The sequence below is a fragment of the Rhinoraja longicauda genome, chromosome 12, assembly GCF_053455715.1.
Source record: "Rhinoraja longicauda isolate Sanriku21f chromosome 12, sRhiLon1.1, whole genome shotgun sequence".
NCBI classification, from domain to species: Eukaryota; Metazoa; Chordata; class Chondrichthyes; order Rajiformes; family Arhynchobatidae; genus Rhinoraja; species Rhinoraja longicauda.
In genome coordinates this window covers 26,602,647-26,622,495 of record NC_135964.1, presented here as the reverse complement: position 1 = coordinate 26,622,495, position 19,849 = coordinate 26,602,647, and the positions used below count along the sequence as shown (strand labels likewise).

At 47.3% G+C, this 19,849-nt stretch overlaps 1 protein-coding gene across 1 annotated transcript in view; it reads right to left on the bottom strand.

Moving 5' to 3' along the window:
* Positions 1-19,571, bottom strand: part of LOC144598810 (prostaglandin F2 receptor negative regulator-like) — a 43,917-nt gene extending 24,346 nt beyond the window's left edge. Inside the window, exon 1 of the mRNA XM_078409255.1 lies at positions 19,261-19,571. Coding sequence (XP_078265381.1) covers positions 19,261-19,312 — 52 coding nt within the window. The 5' untranslated portion in view covers positions 19,313-19,571. The remainder of the gene's footprint in view (positions 1-19,260) is intronic.
* Positions 19,572-19,849: the final 278 nt, after the last annotated feature.

Here is a 19,849-nt window from a genome sequence, read left to right as displayed (position 1 = left end):
CCAGTTTTGCTCAAATCAATCAATCTTTAGCTTAGTTGAGTGATACAGCATGGATTTTTCGGCCCACCGAGTCCTCACCAACCATCGATCACCCATTCACACTGGTTCGATGTTATATACATTCTATCACTTTTATATCTAAAATGAATGACTTCACACTTGTCTGGGTTGAAATCTCTTTGCAGTATTGCTCATTCAATTAATCTTTGAATCTTAATTTATCTATACTGCTGTCAATGTCCTTTACTTCTGAATCATTTGCGAGATTGGATACACAGCCAGTCATCAGACATGGCAATAAAAAGTGAATACTTGGATTTAGATCACCTAACCTTGAGGGACGGACGCCACTTGTCACGCCTACACAGCCGTTACCTTTACAGCCTCTCTTACTACTCAGCCAGTTTCCTAGATCAATAAATTGTAATCAATTTCACAAGCTTCTATTTCAGTGAACAACTTTATGAAGGACTACAGAAAATTTGAACAGTTTTCCAGAAGACATTTCACTAACGTTTCCTCTCCACTACTTTTGTTACACCTCTCATGTTCCCCCGGGACATATGAGGCCCTTCACTCCATCAAGTCAATGGCAGCTTTCAGAGCATTTCCACCAGTCCCATTTTCCTGCAGCTTATTCTTTCTCACCTGCCCCTCAGTTTTCTGTCCCAGTTGTGCATTTACAGCAGCCAATAAATTCACAACCAGCGTTGGAGCACTTGAGGGAAACACAGCCAATCACAGCGAGTTCATGCAAAATCCACACATGTAGACGCAAAGAACTGCAGATGCTGGTTTACAAAAAGAGCCACAAAGTGCTGGAGGAACTCAGTGGGTCAGACAGCATCTGTGGAGGACACAGATGGGTGACATTTCGGGTGGACACCCTTCTTCAGATTGAAAGGTCGCACATCCATTCCTGCCACAGATGCTGCCTGACCCGCCGAGTTCCTCCAGCACTTTGTGCTCTCTGCAAGATCCCAGCATCTGCGGTTCTCCATGCCTCCACAAGATTCGGTAAAGTCAAACAATTTTCCATTTCATGCTGGTTCTTTGAACGGCAAAAAAATGGAATTTGTTCAGCCGTAAGATCGAAAAGGTGCAGAGAAGATTTACGAGGATATTGCCAGGACAAAAAAGGCCTGAGCTATAGGTAGAGGATGAGCAGGCTAGGACTCTATTCCTAGGAGTACAGGAGGATGAGGGGTGATCTTATAGAGGTCTACAAAATCAAGAGGAATAGATCGGGAGACGTAGAGTCTCTTGCCCACAGTAGGGGAATCGAGAACCAGAGGACATAGGTTTAAGGTGAGGAAGGAAAGATTTAATAGGAACATGAGGAGTAACAAGGTGGGTGTATGGAATGAGCTGCCAGAGGAGATAGTTGAGGCAGATTTTTTGGAAACTATCACAACATTTAAGAAACATTTGATAGTTTAGAGCAATTTGGGCCAAATGCAGGCAGTGGGACGAGTGTAACTAGGAGATGTGGGCAAGTTGGGCCGAAGGGCCCGTTTCCACGCTGCATGACTCTATGACTCTTAAGTCCATTAGTCATAGGAACAGAAGTAGACCATTCAGCCCAGAGAGTCTACTCCGCCATTCAATCATGGTTGATCTATCTCTCGCTCTCAACCCCATTCTCCTGCCTTCTCCCAGCCACTTGACCCTTCATCACAACTTTCCGACAGAAACACAGCTGATTTACCACCATGCTTTGTTATTGAACTGAGTCATATTATTATTATTATCCCAGGATGCACAAGAAACCAGATAAGCTGAAATCTTGAGTGAACCACGAACTGCTGGAGGAACTCAGCAGGTCAGGCAGTGTGTGTGGAGGGAGATGTGTTCTGCCCATTTCCTTCCACAGATGCTGCCTGACCCGCTGAGTTCCTCCAGCATTTTGTGTTTCGCTTGAGATTCCAGCGCCTGCAGTTCCTTGTGTATCGGGTAACAAGGTGCTAGAATATAATTGTGGAGGGACTCAGTGCTGAGAAGAATTACCCACCAAAGAATATAACGGACATTTATTTTGCTTCCACTTTTCTCAAGATTTCACCACCTGCAGTTCCTTGCATCTCCAAAAGAAATCTTGTGCCTATTTAACACATTTGCAATCCTTATCTCAAAGTTGGTAAATCGGTCTCCCAGAGGAAAATAAAAATGTTACTCTTTGTTTAGAACACAATTCTAGGAATTAACACAAACCGCGCCATCCTCTCGCCTCCCACAGCCGACTCGGAAGCCCCAGAGCGTTGCCCAGGGCATGGGAGGTTTGCCCCCAGTCTGTTCAGCTATCCTCTCTGGGGATCCACGCACCTTATCTTCTCATCTCCACCCCTTTCCGCAAAGACCCGTACCTCCACAACTCCCCGGTTAACGCATTCCTTCCCACCCAAACCCTCTCCATGTACCTTCCCTTGCAACTGCAGGAGGTGCAACACCTGTCGCTATTCCTCCTCCCTCGACTCCGTCTAGGGACCCCGACAGTCCTTTCAGGTGAGGCAGAGGTTCACTTGCAACTCCCCATGGAGGAGCCTTCACCCTCGGCTGCAGGAGGCACCCCTGGGACCTAAGGATGGCCATGTGGGCCGACCTGACACTGGACTTTGAATAATGCAAGCAAAAATGGCGGCGCCCGCATGTGTAATATATGCAAAATGAATTGCACTGTGCAGTTGCATTTGTGACAATTAAAGCACCACTGAACTATTAAACTCCAACCTCATCCACTGTATCCACTGTATCCACTGTATCCACTGTATCCACTGTATCCACTGTTCTAGACTGTTCTATCCACTTCTATATATCGGCGAGAACAAGCGCAGACTGGGCGATCGTTTCACTGAAAACCTTGCCCAGTCCGCCTTGGCCTACGCGATCTCCTGGTTACCAAGCTCTCAAACTCCCCCTCCCATTCTTACACTGACCTGTCCATCCTGGGCCTCCTCCATTGTCAGAGGCCACACACAAATTGAAGGAACAGCAGCTCATATTTCGGTTGGGCAGCTTACTACCGAGCCGTACGAATATTGATTTCTCTAACTTCAAGTAACCCTTGCATTCTCTCTCTCTCTGTCGCTCCCCCACCCTAGTCGTCCTACTAGTTTCTCTGTCGACCTGCTTAGTTTCACTGTTTGTATCCTCTCATTATCATCTTCTCCACAGCCTACGATGGACCATTGTGGACTCCACATTTCCTTTATCATCATTGCTGGCTTTGATTTGCTCTTTTGCACACCTTTTGATTCATTTTTTATGGATATGTTCAAGTTGGAGACTCATAGGTTCTTGATTAGTGTCAGGGGTTATGGGGAGAAGGCAGGAGAATGGGGTTGAGAGGGAAATATACATCAGCCATGAAGGAATGGCGGAGAAGACTTGATGGGCTGAATGGCCTAATTCTGCTCCTATGACTTATGAACTAATTTGCTCTTCATGCTTTTTCATATCTCTAGTTTTCCTGCCCCCTCCCAGTCTGAAGAAGGGTCTCGTCCCGAAACATCACCTATTCCTTTTCTCCAGAGATGTTGCCTGACCAGCAGAGTTACTCCATCATTTTGTGTCTATTTTAGATAGATTCGCAGATGGCTTCAGAAAGGGAGAAGTGATTAACAGACCTGCAAGGGGAAGCTTTCTCCCTGCTGCTGTAAGTGCACAGTTGACCACGTCTATTCCCATTTTGCCATTTCCCCATCAGATCACAGGTGAGATGGAAACCACACACGGGCCACAGCATGAAAAAACAACAACTCGCACGTCTGCATGCACAGGCAAAACCTATTAATCATCTTTTCAGCCAACTTTCTTTTTCTTTAAGCGTCAGGAAGCAAAAGACAGACTGCACCTGGGACAGAACAATCTGATGACAACTGGTAGCCCCCGAACTGCCAGGATAATATCATCTTTCCCAAATAATACCACACAGAGGAGCCTCTACTGAGAGAAACTACTTTACTTTTACTTCAAAAATACATCATGGAAACAGGCTCTTCGGCCCATCAAGTCCATGCCGACCATTGATCACCTGTTCACACTAGTTCTATGTTATCCCACTTTCTCATCCACTCTCTACACACTAGGGGACAATTTACAGAGGGCCAATTAACCTACAAACCCGTATATCATGTTCATACGTTATCAGAGCAGAATTAGGCCATTTGGTCCATTAAGTCTATTCTGCCATTCAATCATGGCTGATCCATCTTTCCCTTTCAACGCCATTCTCCTGCCTTTCCCCTGTAACCCCGACACCCTTTGGGTCTTTGGGATGTGGGAGGAAACTGGAGCATTTGGTGGAAACCCACATGGTCACAGGCAGAATGTGCAAACTCAACACAGGCAGCACCTGAGATCAGGATGGAACCTGGGTCTCTGGTACTGTGAGGAAGTGGATCTACCAGATGTGCCACTTTACTTTTGTAAAGTAAACTACATTATGTCTAAAAAATGGTTCATTTGTAATGTGCGGGGGCGTTTTACCAGAGCAAATTTCCCAAAGAGGGAGGGACCAGTCATTGCCAAATGCAAAAACACAAAGTGCTGGAGGAACGCAGGCAGCATCGGAGCAGGGAATGTACAGATGATGTTTCTGGTCGGGAACCTTCTCCAGACACTGAAGAAGTGCAAAGACAGGTCCTGAACCAAAACTTCTATCTTTTGCAGGTGCAAGGAACAGCAGTGAAATCCTGATGAAAGTGAAAGCAAAATAAACCCCTGCCATTTCCCATTGACTATTTTATCTTTCTGTTCACATGAAAGATTTTATCTGCAGTTTGTTGTGATATTGCAAGGACTACTTTGTTGTATAGATATTTCTTGCAAGCTAACTCTCCTAATATACTTTACCCCCACTCTTTTAAGTCATCTTTTGCTGGCTTCTAAAATGTTTCCATTCTTCTGGACTTCCACTATTCCTTGCCTTCTCTTTCAGATTCTTTATAAATCTTGTTGATTCTGCAACTTCCTAACCACTGCTCCCAATTTCACTGCCCCACCTAATGCTAATAGGCACAAATGAGGCCACCTGCATTGAATTTACAAAACACACAAAGTGCTGGAGTAACTCAGCAGGTCAGGCAGCATATCTGGAGAACACGTCTCAGGTCAGGACCCTTCTTCTGACGAGACCTGACCTATCTATGTTCTCCAGAGATGTGGTCTGAACCGCTGAGTAACTCCAGCACGTTATGTCCTTTTCATAATGTTCATTAATGATAGGAGTAGAATTAGGCCATTCGGCCCAAAAAGTCTACTCTGCCATTCAATCATGGCTGATTTATCTTCCCCTATTAACCCCATTCTCCTGCCTTCTCTCCATAACCCCTGACACACGTACTAATCAATAATGTATCTATCTCGGCCTTAAAAATATCAATTGACAGCCTCCACAGCCTTCTGCGACAATGAATTCCACAGATTCACCACCCTCTGACTAAAGAAATTCCTCCTCATCTCCTTCCCAAAGGAGCGTCCTTTTATTCTGAGGCTATGACCTCTGGTCCTAAACTCTCCACACTAGTGGAAACATCCTCTCCACATTCACTCTATCCAGGCCAAATTAGTTTAGAGATACAGTGTGGAAATAGGCCCACTGAGTCCACGCCAACCATTGATCTCCTGTACACTAGTTCTATCCTACACACTAGGGACACTTTTCAGAAGCCAATTAACCTACAAACCTGTACATCTTTGGAAAGTGTGAAGAAAACGGAGCACCCGTAGAAAACCCACATAGTCACAGGGAGAATGTGAATTGCTTGTTATGTTCATGAAGTAGAAAGATTGATTAATACTTTTTCAAAATTCAAGCCCATTGGCACACTGTGGAATATATTATACTGAATGCTAAATGCAGGCTTAACACAAGAATGGTAAAAAAAAACATACAATGGTGGTGGCAGAAGATGAAGTGTAGATTCATCGAGCCGAGTTACTCCTCACTTCAATCAAGATATTTAACTTTAAGTATATAAAATTATGAGAGGCATAGACAGGGTAGACAGTCAAAACCTTGTACCCCCAGGTGGAAATATCAAATACCAGAGGGCATAGCTTTACAGTCAGACGAGCAAAGTTTAAAGGATATGTGCAGATGTTTTTTTACATGTAGACAGTGGTGGGTGTTGTACTTCGTGGTCCGGTACCTGTTGTACCTTTAGTGACTCTGGAAGGACCACAAGTACACTTGTGTAAAAGGTTACATTGCTGGAGCTCAATTCCAGGCTGTTTATTCCGTGGCCACCTGCATCCAGAGTGACCGCCTAATCACACTTATATACACAGCCATACAAAGTAGTTCTTGGATACACAAAGTAGTCCCAGCAATATCACACAATCCCCCTTGTCTTATATATTACAACAGTGGGTGCTGGAACGCACTGCCAGAGGTGGTGGAGGCAGATATGATAGTGGCATTCTTCTTATCGAGTCCACGTCACAAGAAGAGAAATTGTGCAGCCAGAGCTGAACACACTTCCCGGCATCTACGTACAATGGCTTCTTGTGCGTAGTGGTGGAAAGATTGGTGGAAACAGGGCCGTGGCGTGAATGCCCTTTCCTTGATCCCATAGTGACATTTTTGTGAGGCTTTTAGATAGGTAGACGGATATGTGGGGAATGGAGGGATATGGTTTATTGTGCAGGCAGGGGAGATTAGTTTACTTGACATCTGTGGATGACTTGATTTTAATCTGAAGTCTTTCTTTTGACTGGATAGATATGTTTGCAGAAGCCAATTAACCTACAAGCCTGCACGTCTTTGGGGTGTGGGACAAAACTGGAGCACCCGGAGGAAACCCATGCAGTCACAGGGAGCACAGACAGCTGAGGTCAGAATCGAACCCGGGCCTCTGGCGCTGTGAGGCAGCAGCTCTACTGTTCTCCCCACCTCTATATTCTTGTATATTTCTTTAAAAATACTCTTCAATTTTCTCTTTTAAAGTACTCAGCGATTTTTTTTCTCAAAGTTTTTCTCAACAGCCATTTGCGGTAAAGCATTCCAAGTCTTAATCACCCTTTTATCCCTGTCCATGGTCTGGCGATAATCGTAAACACATGTTCCTTATTGCTATTCCACCAAGTGCTGGGAATAGTCATTGACTTTCTCAACATCTTTCACAATTCCCAAAGCCGCAACTGGATCTCCCACTAATCCTTTGGTTCCAGTCAACAACGTCATCAGTATTAAGGCACATAAAATTATCCCCCTATTTCCATTTAGTTTCAAGGCAAGTTCTGATATTTTCCTCTTCCACGACTGTAAGAGCTTTCCTACAAAAAGTGTGCCCGGAATGCATTTAATTAAAGCTCTGAATTAAAGCAAAACAATGCTTAGGAAAGAAAACTGCAGATGCTGATTTAAATCGAAGGTAGACACAAAATGCTGGAGTAAAGGGCCTGTCCCACTTAGGCAATTGTTTTAGGCGACTACCGGTGACTAGGCTGTCGCCACACGGTTGCCGGGGCGTCGCCTGTATGGTCGTGAGTCATCTCCAAAGAGTCCTAACGTTTTTCTGGTCGCCGCTGGATTTTCAGAATGTTGAAAAATTTTCCGCGACATTGGGTTTGACGCCAATGAGCGTAGTTTGACGTCTCCTGATGTAGGTGCTGTCGTAGATTGTTGCCAGGTGACGTATGTTGTCGCCAGTGCTAACTGGTACCAGGATCAAAACCGAAAGCGAAAATGACGTGAATTGTCTTCAGTTGTCGCCGACAGCGTCGTAGCTGGTCGCGGGTGGACGTAGGTTGGCTTTGCTTGTCGTAGGTTGTCACCTGCGTGGTCGTAGGTTGTCGTAGGTGCGGTCATAGCTGGATGTGCTACTCACGACGATTGGGTCGCCAGTTGTCGGTAGCTTGCCGTAGCTTGACGTCGACTAAGTGGGAGGTTGTTGACATTGCCGTAGCGGGGGTCCAGTCGCTGGTTTTTCGGCGACCTGCTACGACAATGACAGTCGCCTAAAAAAATCGCCTAAGTGGGACAGGCCCTTAACTCAGCGGGTCAGGCAGCATCTTTGGAGAGAAGGAATGGGTGACGTTTCGGGTCGAAACCCTTCTTCAGACACCAATTTGTTTTGCTGTTCATTGTTGGAGGCTGAAGGGTGATAGAAACATAGAAAATAGGTGCAGGAGTAGGCCATTCGGCCCTTCGAGCCTGCACTGCCTTTCAATATGATCATGGCTGATAGGGTGAATGCACAGTCTTTTACCCAGAGCAGGGGAATCGAGAACCTGTGGACATAGGTTTAAGGTGAGGAGAGAGGAAAGATTTAATAGGAACCGGAGGGGCAACTTTGTTTACACAGAGGGTGGTAGGTATATGGAACGAGCTGCCAGAGGTGGTAGGTAGGGCAGGCATTTCACAATGTTTAAGAAACATTCAGACAGGTACATAGACAGGATAGGTTTAGAGCAATATGTACCAGACACAGGCAGATGGGACTAGTGTAGTTGGGCATGTTTGTTTGTGTGGGCAAGTTGGGCCGAAGGGCCTGTTTCCACGCAGTATGACACTATGAATACAGGTAGCCCAATATTACAGGGGAGGGGGGTGTGTTCTGTGTTCTTGCCTGATGGGCGAAGGGAGGAGGGAGTGACCGGGGTAAGACTGGTCCTTGATTATGCTGGTGGCCTTGCCGAAGCAGAGCGAAGTGTAGATGGTGTCTTGGAAAGAAGGTTGGTTTGCAAGGTTGGTATGTTCTGCGTCTGCAATTCACTGCAAGTTCTTGTGGTCTTGGATGGAACTGTTCCCAAACCAGGCTGTGATGCATCCCAATAAAATGCTTTCTAGGGCACATCTATAGAGGTTGGTGAGGGTTGTTGGGGTCTGAAACGAATGGCCAACTTGGAATCACCCAGCTAATTTATGTCCTCCAAAACATGAATTGGGATGTTGCCAATACAAACCCGCAGAAGGCTTTACACAAATCCACGATCTTGCTGAACAAGCTTAAAAGACCAAAGAGGTCATTGAGGTCATTCCTGCTCCCATTTCTTATGTTCATAGGTTATAGGAGCAGACCAAGGCCATTTGACCCATCAAGTCTACTCCGCCATTTAATCATAGCTATCTATCCTCTCCTCTCAACCCCATTCTCCTGTATTCTCCCCGTAACCCCTGACACCATTACCACCGCGTCCCAAGGAACTGTGCGCGCGGCAGGAGTGGGAGACACTCTAGATTAGAATTCTCTACCCAGGGAATAAGTTTGTGTTCGTTTGTTTGTTCATTTGTTCCGGTGAAGGCACAGTGCACATGGCAGCCAGCCAACAGTCGTTTGATTTTTTCTTTTTGTTTTCACTTTTAATTTCAAGTTTTCGTGTACCTTGTTGTGTTGTGGCTGTTGGCAGACCAATTTCTCTCCGTGGATGAATAAAGTTTTATCGTATCGTAATCAAGAACCCGTGTCAATCTCTGCCTTAAAAATATTCATTGACTTGTCCTCCACAGCTGTGTGTGGGAATGCATTCCACAGATTCACCACCCTCTGATTGAAGAAAATTGTCCTCATTTTCTTTCCAAAGGTATGCCTAGCCTCTGGTCCTAGAATCTCCCACTGGTGGAAACATCCTCTCCACATCCAGGCCTTTCACTATGCGGTAAGTTTCAATAGAGTACCCCCTCATCCTCCTAAATTCCAGCAAGTACAGGCCCAGTACCGTCTAACGCTTATCATAGGTTAAACCAATCATCCCTCAGATCATTCTCGAAATCCTCCTCTGGGCTCTCTCCAGCGCCAGAACTTTCCTTCCTCAGATATGGGGCCCAAAACGGCTCACAATGCTTCAAATGCGGTCTGACCAGTGCCTTATTAAGCCTCAGCATTACATTTTATATTCAAGTCCTCTAGAAATAAATGTTAGCTTTGCATTTGCCTTCCTTACTACTGATTCAAAACCGTATGTCCTTTTGCATGCTAACAGCAAGAGTGTGGAGAATTGCAGGCAGCCTGTGTGACGTGTTTCAGTCATTAATAGACAAGCCGGAGACAACATGGATAAAGGGTCTATTCTCTCACAGGCGAGCATCATAAGTAGGTTGCAAGAAATGTTTAATGTAGCTCTCAAACAGATAGTAGAGTTGCACAACGGAGTTTGACATGGCTGCTGAATTAGGAGACATGGTAATGTTTAATGGATCACAAGGTTAGAAGAACAAGATAGACAAACTGAGCATATTAAACCAGGGTAACTGCAATTCAACATGGGGGGTCTGACTAACTGCTTTGGAACAAGGAACAATGATGGGAATTTCTTCTCAACTGAAAGATTAAGAACCAGTTAGGCAAATGAAAACTGAACAATGTTTTTAAATTGGGTTAAAAAAAATCAAGGAAGTATGGCAAAGATGGTGGGAACACAAATCCGAGTACAATTTAAGGCAAAAAACACAAAGTGCTGGAGTAACAGTGGGTCAGGCAGCATCTCTGGAGAACATGGATAGGTGATGTTTTGGGTCAGGATCCTTCTTCAGACTGATGAAGGGTCCAACTCGAAACGTCATCGACCCATGTTTATCAGAAATTCTGCCTGGCCCAGAGTTACTCCAGCACTTTATCTTTTTTTTTTGTCGGCCAGCACTGGCGGTTCCTTCTGTCTACAATTTAAGGCAAACTATGTTTGAGTAGCTGAATGCATATTCTGACATTCTCAACCCATTCTTCTCGCACATTGTTGCCACAGAACTCCCGAGACATTGGCAGGCAATGCCAGGCAGGCAATGCAACATGCACAGTTAAAATAAATGTGCCCCTGAGCCTCCCAACTGGAACATTATTGCCAAGATGCTTGGTCACAATCTTTGATCAGACTTTACCTCGGAAGGCAAATATGGATAGGTGAAGGAGCCAAAGTCTTTACATGTGGGAGGCAAGATTGGCAAAACTAATAAGCAAAACACAAATTGTATCATGTTTGCCTTTTGATTTTTTTCCCAGCATCATGCAAAGTGGTAAAAGTATATGCGGGGAAAGGAGGGACATGGATTACGAGCAGGCAGGGATTAAAAGTACCATTAGCAAATTTGCAGATGATACAAAGTTGGGTGGTAGTGTGAACTGTGAGGAAGATGCTATGAGGTTGCAGGGTGACTTGGACAGGTTGTGTGAGTGGGCGGATGCATGGCAGATGCAGTTTAATGTGGATAGGTGTGAGGTTATTCACTTTGGTGGTCAGAATAGGAAGGCAGAGTATTATCTGAATGGTGTCAAGTTACGAAAAGGGGACGTACAACGAGATCTGGGTGTCCTAGTGCATCAGTCACTGAAAGGAAGCATGCAGGTACAGCAGGCAGTGAAGAAAGCCAATGGAATGTTGGCCTTCATAACAAGAGGAGTTGAGTATAGGAGCAAAGAGGTCCTTCTGCAGTTGTACAGGGCCCTAGTGAGACCGCATCTGGAGTACTGTGTGCAGTTTTGGTCTCCAAATTTGAGGAAGGATATTCTTGCTATTCAGGGCGTGCAGCATAGGTTTACTAGGTTAATTTCCGGGACTGTCATATGTTGAAAAACTGGAGCGACTAGACTTGTATAGACTGGAATTTAGAAGGGTGAGAGGGGATCTTATCGAAACGTATAAGATTATTAAGGGGTTGGACGCGTTAGAGGCAGGAAACATGTTCCCAATGTTGGGGGAGTCCAGAACAAAGGGCCACAGTTTAAGAATAAGGGGTAGGCCATTTAGAACTGAGATGAGGAAAAACTTTTTCAGTCAGAGAGTTGTGAATCTGTGGAATTCTCTGCCTCAGAAGGCAGTGGAGGCCAATTCTCTGAATGCATTCAAGAGAGAGCTAGATAGAGCGCTTAAGGATAGCGGAGTCAGGGGGTATGGGGAGAAGGCAGGAACGAGGTACTGATTGAGAATGATCAGCCATGATCACATTGGCTCGAAGGGCCGAATGGCCTCCTCCTGCACCTATTGTCTATAAGAGTTGATCATGGCATCATGTTCAGCACAGTCGTTATGAGCCAAATGTCTGTACTGGCCTCTGTTCTTAATGTTTCGTTTAGAGATACAAAACAGAAACAGGCCCTTTGGCCCACTAGGTCTACACCAACCAGCGATCATGCTGAACGCTAGCACTATCCTACACACTAGGGACAACTTACAATTTTTTAGCAAAACACTATTAACCTACAAACCTGTACATATTTGGAGTGTGGGAGAAAACCCACCCGGTCACAGAGAGAACGTGCAAACTCTACACAGACAGCACCTGTGTCAGGATCGAACCCGGGTCTCTGGCGCTGTGAGGCAGCAACTCTGCCGATGCGTCACCGGGCCACCGTGCCAATGTTTACACCTATTTCCCAGAAAGATATCACTCCATTCATCCCAGTCAAATTCACAAATCAAAACAAAATCAAAACGCAGACCAAAATATCAATCAACTGGAATACTTATTGAGTGTCATGAGCCAATACTGCTATCACATTGCACATTACAATTAACTTTGAATGCGTTGGAAGGAACTGCAGATGCTGGTTTACATGGAAGATAGACACAAAATGCTGGAGTAACTCAACGGGTCAGGCAGCATCTCAGGAGGAAAAGAATAGATGACCTTTTGGGTTGAGACCCTTCTTCAGGCTGAGAGTCAAGGGAGAGGGAAACTGGAGGTATGAAAAGATACAAAGAACAAAAGAATGAAAGGTATGAAAAAATCAAATCAAGGCCAGCAACGATGTTCAAGGAAAGGCAGAACCCACAATGGTTCATTGTTGGCTGTGGAAGAGATGATAACGAGGGGTATGAACAGTGGTTTGTTCTTTTCATACATTTCATTTTTTGGTTCTTTGTACCTTTTCATCTCTCTAGTTACCCTTTCCCCTGACTCTCAGTCTGAAGAAGGGTCTCGACCCAAAACATCACCTACTCCTTTTCTACAGAGATGCTGCCTGACCATTTGGTTTAGTCCAGCGTTTTGTGCCAATCTAAAGGACTTTAAACGTTTAGTTAGAATTATTCTGACAATGGAAATGGAACAAAATAACTTTAATCCATCCTTTCCGTTGAGAAGGTTTGGAGGGGTGCATTGTGCAAGATATCCAGCAAAGGACCCTGTTCTTCTGGACTGTGCTGTACCTACATGTGTCAGACTCTGAAGAAGTGTTCTGACCCAAATGTCACCTATCCACGTCCTCTAGAGATACTGTCTGACCCGCTGAGTTCCTCCAGCATCTACAGTTCCTTGTGTCCATAGCTCTGTTGTATTTAGGGATGTCAACTTTCTAACTCCCAAATACGGGACAAGGTGACATCACCACTCGCGCCACACGTGACCTCACCCAGGCAGCGGTCAATTGCTCCCGCTCCACCAATGACGACCGCCCGGTCTGGGAGACAGGTTACAACCTCCGTTAGGCAAACACACTCGGCCCCGCTCCCCAAACTCTGTTAGCCTACTGTCCGGGCCTACAGCGGCCCACGGGCCTAATACGGGACAAGGGTGGTAACGTACGGGTCAAACAAATTTAGCCCAAAATACGGGATGTCCCGGCTAATACGGGACAGTTGGCAACCCTACTTGTATTAGCTTTCAGTGACTCATTTCCAAGGCCACCCAGTCTCTTTAAATCACTCACATTTAAAGAATGACACTTTAATGAATTGGGTAGTTATTAATTTATTGTATCATGATCATTATATATTTATCTGTGTATTGTTGTATTAATGGGCCTATTAAGCTGCAGCGAGTATGAATTCCATTGTTCTGTTACTGATACATATGACAATGAAACACTCCTGACTCCAGTTCTATTGCTTATCTGTAAGTCTATTATCAGCTTGTTATTTATCAAATCTAGAGGCAGCCAGCATTATCAAAGACCCACACTGCCCTGGCCACACTCTCACTTTTTCAACTCCTACTATTGGGAAGAACCGTGACCACCAGGTTCAGGAACAGCAAGGGCGGTGCAGTGGTGCAGCGGTTCCTGCCTTGCAGCGCCAGAGATCTGGGTTCGATCCTGACTATTGGTGCTGTCTGTACGGAGATTGTACATTCTCCCTGTGACTGCATGGGTTTTCTCCAGGAGCTCCATTTTCCTCCCACACTCCCAAGGTTGTAAAGCTAGATCAGTAAAATAGTGAATTGTCCCCAGTGTGCAGGATAGCGCTGGTATACGGAGTGATCATTGTTCAGTGCGGACACGGTGGGCCCAAGGCCTGTTTCCACACTGTACCTCTGAAGTCTAAAGAAGTAAGTTATTTTGCCCATGGGAAAGCCAAATGGAAAATGTATCTCAACAGCATGCAGACCCTGCCAAGCTTCAAAAAGGCCAGCACAAAACTTGCAGCCTGAAAAATCTTGCGCCCCAACTGTTTGAGGTGTCTGTTCTATGTGTCAGGTCTCCAGCAGATTGTGTTTGTTATCAGGTACTGACTCAATGGCAGTCATGGTTAACTCTTAGATTAATCAGAAAAAACATGACACCAAATCCAAAACTGAAAGTAAAAAGCTTGTGAACTACACCCAGAGGAGATCAGCTATATTTAATAAACACAGAAATGCATCAAATGTTATAGTGGGTATATGAAACAATGTTAAAAATATATTTGGACAGGTACATGGATAGGAGAGATTTAGAGGGATATGGGCCAACACTTCACACCATCTACACTTCATACTGCCTTGGTAAGGCCACTGGCATTATCAAGGACCAGTCTCACCCCAGTCACTTCCTCTTCTCATTTACAGAGGCCAATTAACCTACAAACCTGAACGTCTTTGGGATGAAACCAGAGCACCAGGAGGAAACCCACGTGGTCACAGGGAGAAAGTTCAAACTCTGCACTGCGGGCAGCCGAGGTCAGGATTGGACCAGGCGGCACAGCGGTTGAGCCGCTACCTCACAGCACCAGAGACCCAGATTCGATCCTGACTACAGGTCTATCTGTGCGGAGTTTTCCCTGTGACCATGTGGTTTCTTCTGGATACTACGGTTTTCTACCACATTCCTAAGATGTGCAGGTTTGTAGGTTGAATTCTGTAAATGCATAGTTGACATTTCGGGTCGGAACCCTTCTTCAGACCCAACCTGAAATGTTGCATATCCATATTCTCCACCGATGTCGCCTGACCCACTCAGTTACTCCAGCATTTTGTGTCCATTTTTATATAAAAACTGTTTTAGGGTAGACAAAATCCAGTGGCTCTTTATCATAGTCGGCCAAAGCTCACGTAGAGTCAAAGGTGAGAAGACCATATAAACCAGCCTCTGCAGTTCATTTTTATTTCATTCTATAAAAATGAATGTTGTTGCCGTGTAGGGTTACAAATGAACAATGAGCACATTTGCAAGGTAAAAGGGAGTGATTAGCACTGTGAAACCATACTTCAATGGCAAGAGTGAAAACTAGCTTCAACCCACACAAATGCAACTGGTAACACTATACGGTGACTCCATACAAATTCCCTACAATGCAGCTGGGCTGCCAATTTCCTCATAAAACTTTTTTTTAGGGCATCACCATGGCAACGGTGAGGTGCACAAATAACGTTTGGTGTGAGCTTTTCCATTCTGACGAGCTTGGGGACATTTCTGTGGCAAATGTTATCAGCAACAAACGAGGTTACCGGTCACGCAGACTCGCACGCACATTCAGATTTGCTGAAATGAAGTTTGAGATTGCTAAAGTGAAACACAACGATCTTGGGGAATTCTTTTTCCTCGGGATGAGTCACCCAAACAGCATTTTCACACTGCACAGGAATCAAAAGTCAAAGCTGACATTATTTCAGTTTAGTTTCTTATTGTCACATGCACCAAGGTACAGTGAGCTTTTATATTGCGTGCTATCCAGTCAACGGAAAAACTATGCACGATTACATGTTGGGCGGCATGGTGGAGCAGCGGTAGAGTTGCTGCCTTACAGCGCCAGAGACCCTGGTACGATCCTGACCACGGCTGCTGTCCGTATGGAGTTGTACGTTCTCCCTCTGACCATGTAGGTTTTCTCCGGGAGCTCTAGTTTCCTCCCGCACTCCAAAGACGAACAGGTTTGTAGGTTAGTTGCCTTCTGTTGAAATGTTCCTAGTGTGTAGGAGTGTTAGTGGGCAGGAATCGCTGGTCGGAGCAGACTCCATGGACTGAAGGGCCTGTTTCTGCACTGTATCTTTAAACTAAACTAAGGATACAGTCAGAAGATAAAAACGGGCTATGCGGGGCTGGGTATAAGACCCTCTGAAAAAGGGCTATAAGACCCTCTGAAAAAGTGTCTCGACCTGAAACATCACCCATTCCTTCTATCCAGAGATGCTGCCTGTCCTACTGAGTTACTCCAGAATTTGGTGTCTATTTAAGGTTAGTCAAGCCATCCACAGTGCACAGATACAGGATAAATAGAATAACGTTTAGTGCCAGATAAAGTCAAAATCTCAAACCGCGACCCTTCTTCGACCTGAAATGCCACCTATTCCTTTTCTCCAGAGATGCTGCCAGATCCACTGAGTTACTCCAGCATTTTGTGTCTATCTTCGGTGTAAACCAGCATCTGGAGTTCCTTCCTACACATTCCTTTTGGGAACATGGGTTGCTTCAGTTATGTGCCCCTGCCGGAGTAGATTACGTTATTGAAGACCATATCTGTTGTGAAACGCTGTCTTTGTCTGGAAGGCCGTGTTGAAATTCCATGTACTCGGAATAAGAGGCATTCATTGATAACAAATACAGGCATGGAAGAAGACAATGCACTTCTATACATGGAGAGGTGAGAAGGGGACATAATTGTGATTGATTTACTGCCCCTCTGTCTCCTTGAAATACACATGTTCTTTTCTGAACCTTGTTACAAATCCTATTGTCTACATGATTAAAGGACTGTGTAATTCTCAATCAGTGAAGATGAGCATAAAATCATGAGTGGAATAGATAGGGTGAATGCACAGAGTAGAGGAGTTAAAAACCAGAGGACACAGGTTTAAAGAGGGGAAATATTTAATAGGAACCCGAGGAGCAGCCTTTTCACTCAGAGGGTGGTTGGTAGATGGAACAAGCTGCCAGAGGAGTTAGCTGAGGAAGGGACTATAACAACATTTAAAGACAGCTGGACAGGTCGATTAGAGGGGTATGGGCCATTTGTGGGCAAATAGGACCAGCTTAGATGGGGTATCTTGGTGGGCATGGACGAGTTGGGCCGAAGGGCCTGTTTCCATTTCGAATTACACTAGAACCTAGAGCAGTACAGCATAGAAGAGGCCATTCAGCCCACAATGTTTATGCCAAACATGAGTGACCAAGTTAAACTGATCTCTTCTGCCTGTACATGATCCATATCCCTCTATTCCCTGCTCTCCTCCTTTCCTCCTCTCAGACTCAGACTTCTTGAGTCTTTCTAGCACGCAACAAAAAAGCATTTCACTGTACCTCGGTAAACCTGACAATAATACAAACTAAAACTAAACTATTTGTAGTCACCCAAGGTTAAAGGGGGAATTAATTCTAAAAATAAAGACCTTAATCTGGTGAAACAGAGAGCAGAAAAGTTGGGGTGGGCTGTAATCAGTGACACACTGGCCTTGCAATGTTAAAACGTCGCTGACAGATAAACACAAGTGACAATAAAAAGCATCCTGATGTTGCTGAAATAACAGCAGCAACTCCACCAACCTGCAAACCCTTCCATCACTTTGCAAAGAACAAACCTTCAGACTCAGCATCTGAGATGCTTATCTTGTACTGAACTGTACACAAAAAGGAATCTCACTGTACCTCAGTAATTGTGACCATAAAGTACCATTGAACTAGCAGCTTTCACAACGAGATCTCACAGATGCCACATTAATAATGAAATAACGCTGCCCGCCCTGGTGCTGGTGGTGGGTTAGCGACGCCCACCCCCTCACCGACCGTCCAACCGTCCGGCCAGGGGGCGGCAGCGGGGAAAGAGGGCAGTGACAGTCAATGGGAGGATGGGGTAAAAGACCAACACCTCGGGAGGAGGGGGGGGGGGGGGGCAGGCAGTGACAGTTAATGACGGGTAAAGACCAACACCTCGCCCCGGGGGGGGGGGGGGGGGTAAAGACCAACACCTCGGGAGGGGGGGGGGGCAGGCAGTGACAGTTAATGACGGGTAAAGACCAACACCTCGCCCCGGGGGGGGGGGGGGGGGTAAAGACCAACACCTCGGGAGGGGGGGGGGGTAAAGACCAACACCTCGGGAGGGGGGGGGGCAGGCAGTGACAGTTAATGACGGGTAAAGACCAACACCTCGCCCCGGGGGGGGGGTAAAGACCAACACCTCGCCCCGGGGGGGGGGGGGGTAAAGACCAACACCTCGCCCCGGGGGGGGGGGGGGGTAAAGACCAACACCTCGGGAGGGGGGGGGGCAGGCAGTGACAGTTAATGACGGGTAATGACCAACACCTCGCCCCGGGGGGGGGGGGTAAAGACCAACACCTCGCCCCATGGGGGGGGGGGGGGGGAGAAGGCAGTGACAGTTAGTGACGGGTAATGACCAACACCTCGCCCCAGGGGGGGGGGGGGGGGAGACCAACACCTCGCCCCTGGGGGGGGGGGGGGGGGGGGGCAGTGACAGTTAATGACGGGTAAAGACCAACACCTCGCCCCGGGGGGGGGGGCAGCGACAGTGTGTCTGGGGGCCGCCCGCGGGCCTGGTCTCACAACACAACACCCTCTCCCCACTCACACTTTCTCCCCTCCTCCTTTTTCTTTCCCTCACCCCCTCACCTTTCCCTCTCCCTCCTTCTCTCTCTCTCTCCTTCTCTACTTCCCTTTCTCCCACCCACCCTCCCACTTCTCCACCTCCCTCTCCTCCTACTTTCTTCCCCCACTCCTTCTCCCTTTCCCCCCCTCACTCCCTCCCCCTCTCCCTCCATCCCCTTCTCTATCCCTCATTCCTTCTCTCCCTCCCTTCCCCCTCTCTCCTCCCCCCCCTCTCCATCCATCCCCTTCTCTATCCCTCTCTTCCCCCACTCCTTCTCTACTTCCCTTTCTCCCACCCACCCTCCCACTTCTCCATCTCCCTCTCCTCCTACTTTCTTCCCCCACTCCTTCTCCCTTTCCCCCTCCCTCCCCTCCCTCCTTCTCTCCCTTTTCCCCCTCTCTCCCTCCCCCTCTCCATCCCCCCCTCTCTCTCCATCCCCCCCTCTCTCTCCATCCCCCCCTCTCTCTCCATCCCCCCCTCTCTCTCCATCCCCCCCTCTCCCTCCACCCCCCCCTCTCCATCCATACCCCCCCCCCTCTCCCATCCCTCCCTCTATCCCATTCCCCCTCTCTCTCCCTTCCCCCCCCGACTCACCGCAGAGCAGCGCCGCCGCCGGCAGCAGGAGGATCGTGGCGGAGAGCCGCATGTCCCCGCCGGGGTGGCCTCGCCTCGCAGTCTCTCCCGCCCCGCAGCCTCTCTCTCTCTCTCCCGGCTTCACGCCCGGGCTCCCGGAGCCGTTCCCCGCACCATGGAGCGGGTTCCCGCTCCGCCGCTCGCTGCAGACACTGAACCCGAATCAAACCTCCCCCAAGAGGACGAGCAGCGCTCGCCGGCGGCAGAGAAACACACAGCGCTGCCAGCCCCACACTCAGGTAATGGGAGCGGGCAGGCGGATCTCCACCCTCTCCCCGCCTCCTCTCCTTCCCTCCCACCCTCTCCCCGCCTCCTCTCCTTCCCTCCCACCCTCTCCCCGCCTCCTCTCCTTCCCTCCCACCCCACCCTCTCCTTCCCTCCCACCCCACCCTCTCCCCGCCTCCTCTCCTTCCCTCCCACCCTCTCCCCGCCCCGCCTCCTCCTCTCCTTCCCTCCCACCCCACCCTCTCCCCGCCTCCTCTCCTTCCCTCCCACCCTCTCCCCGCCCCGCCTCCTCCTCTCCTTCCCTCCCACCCCACCCTCTCCCCGC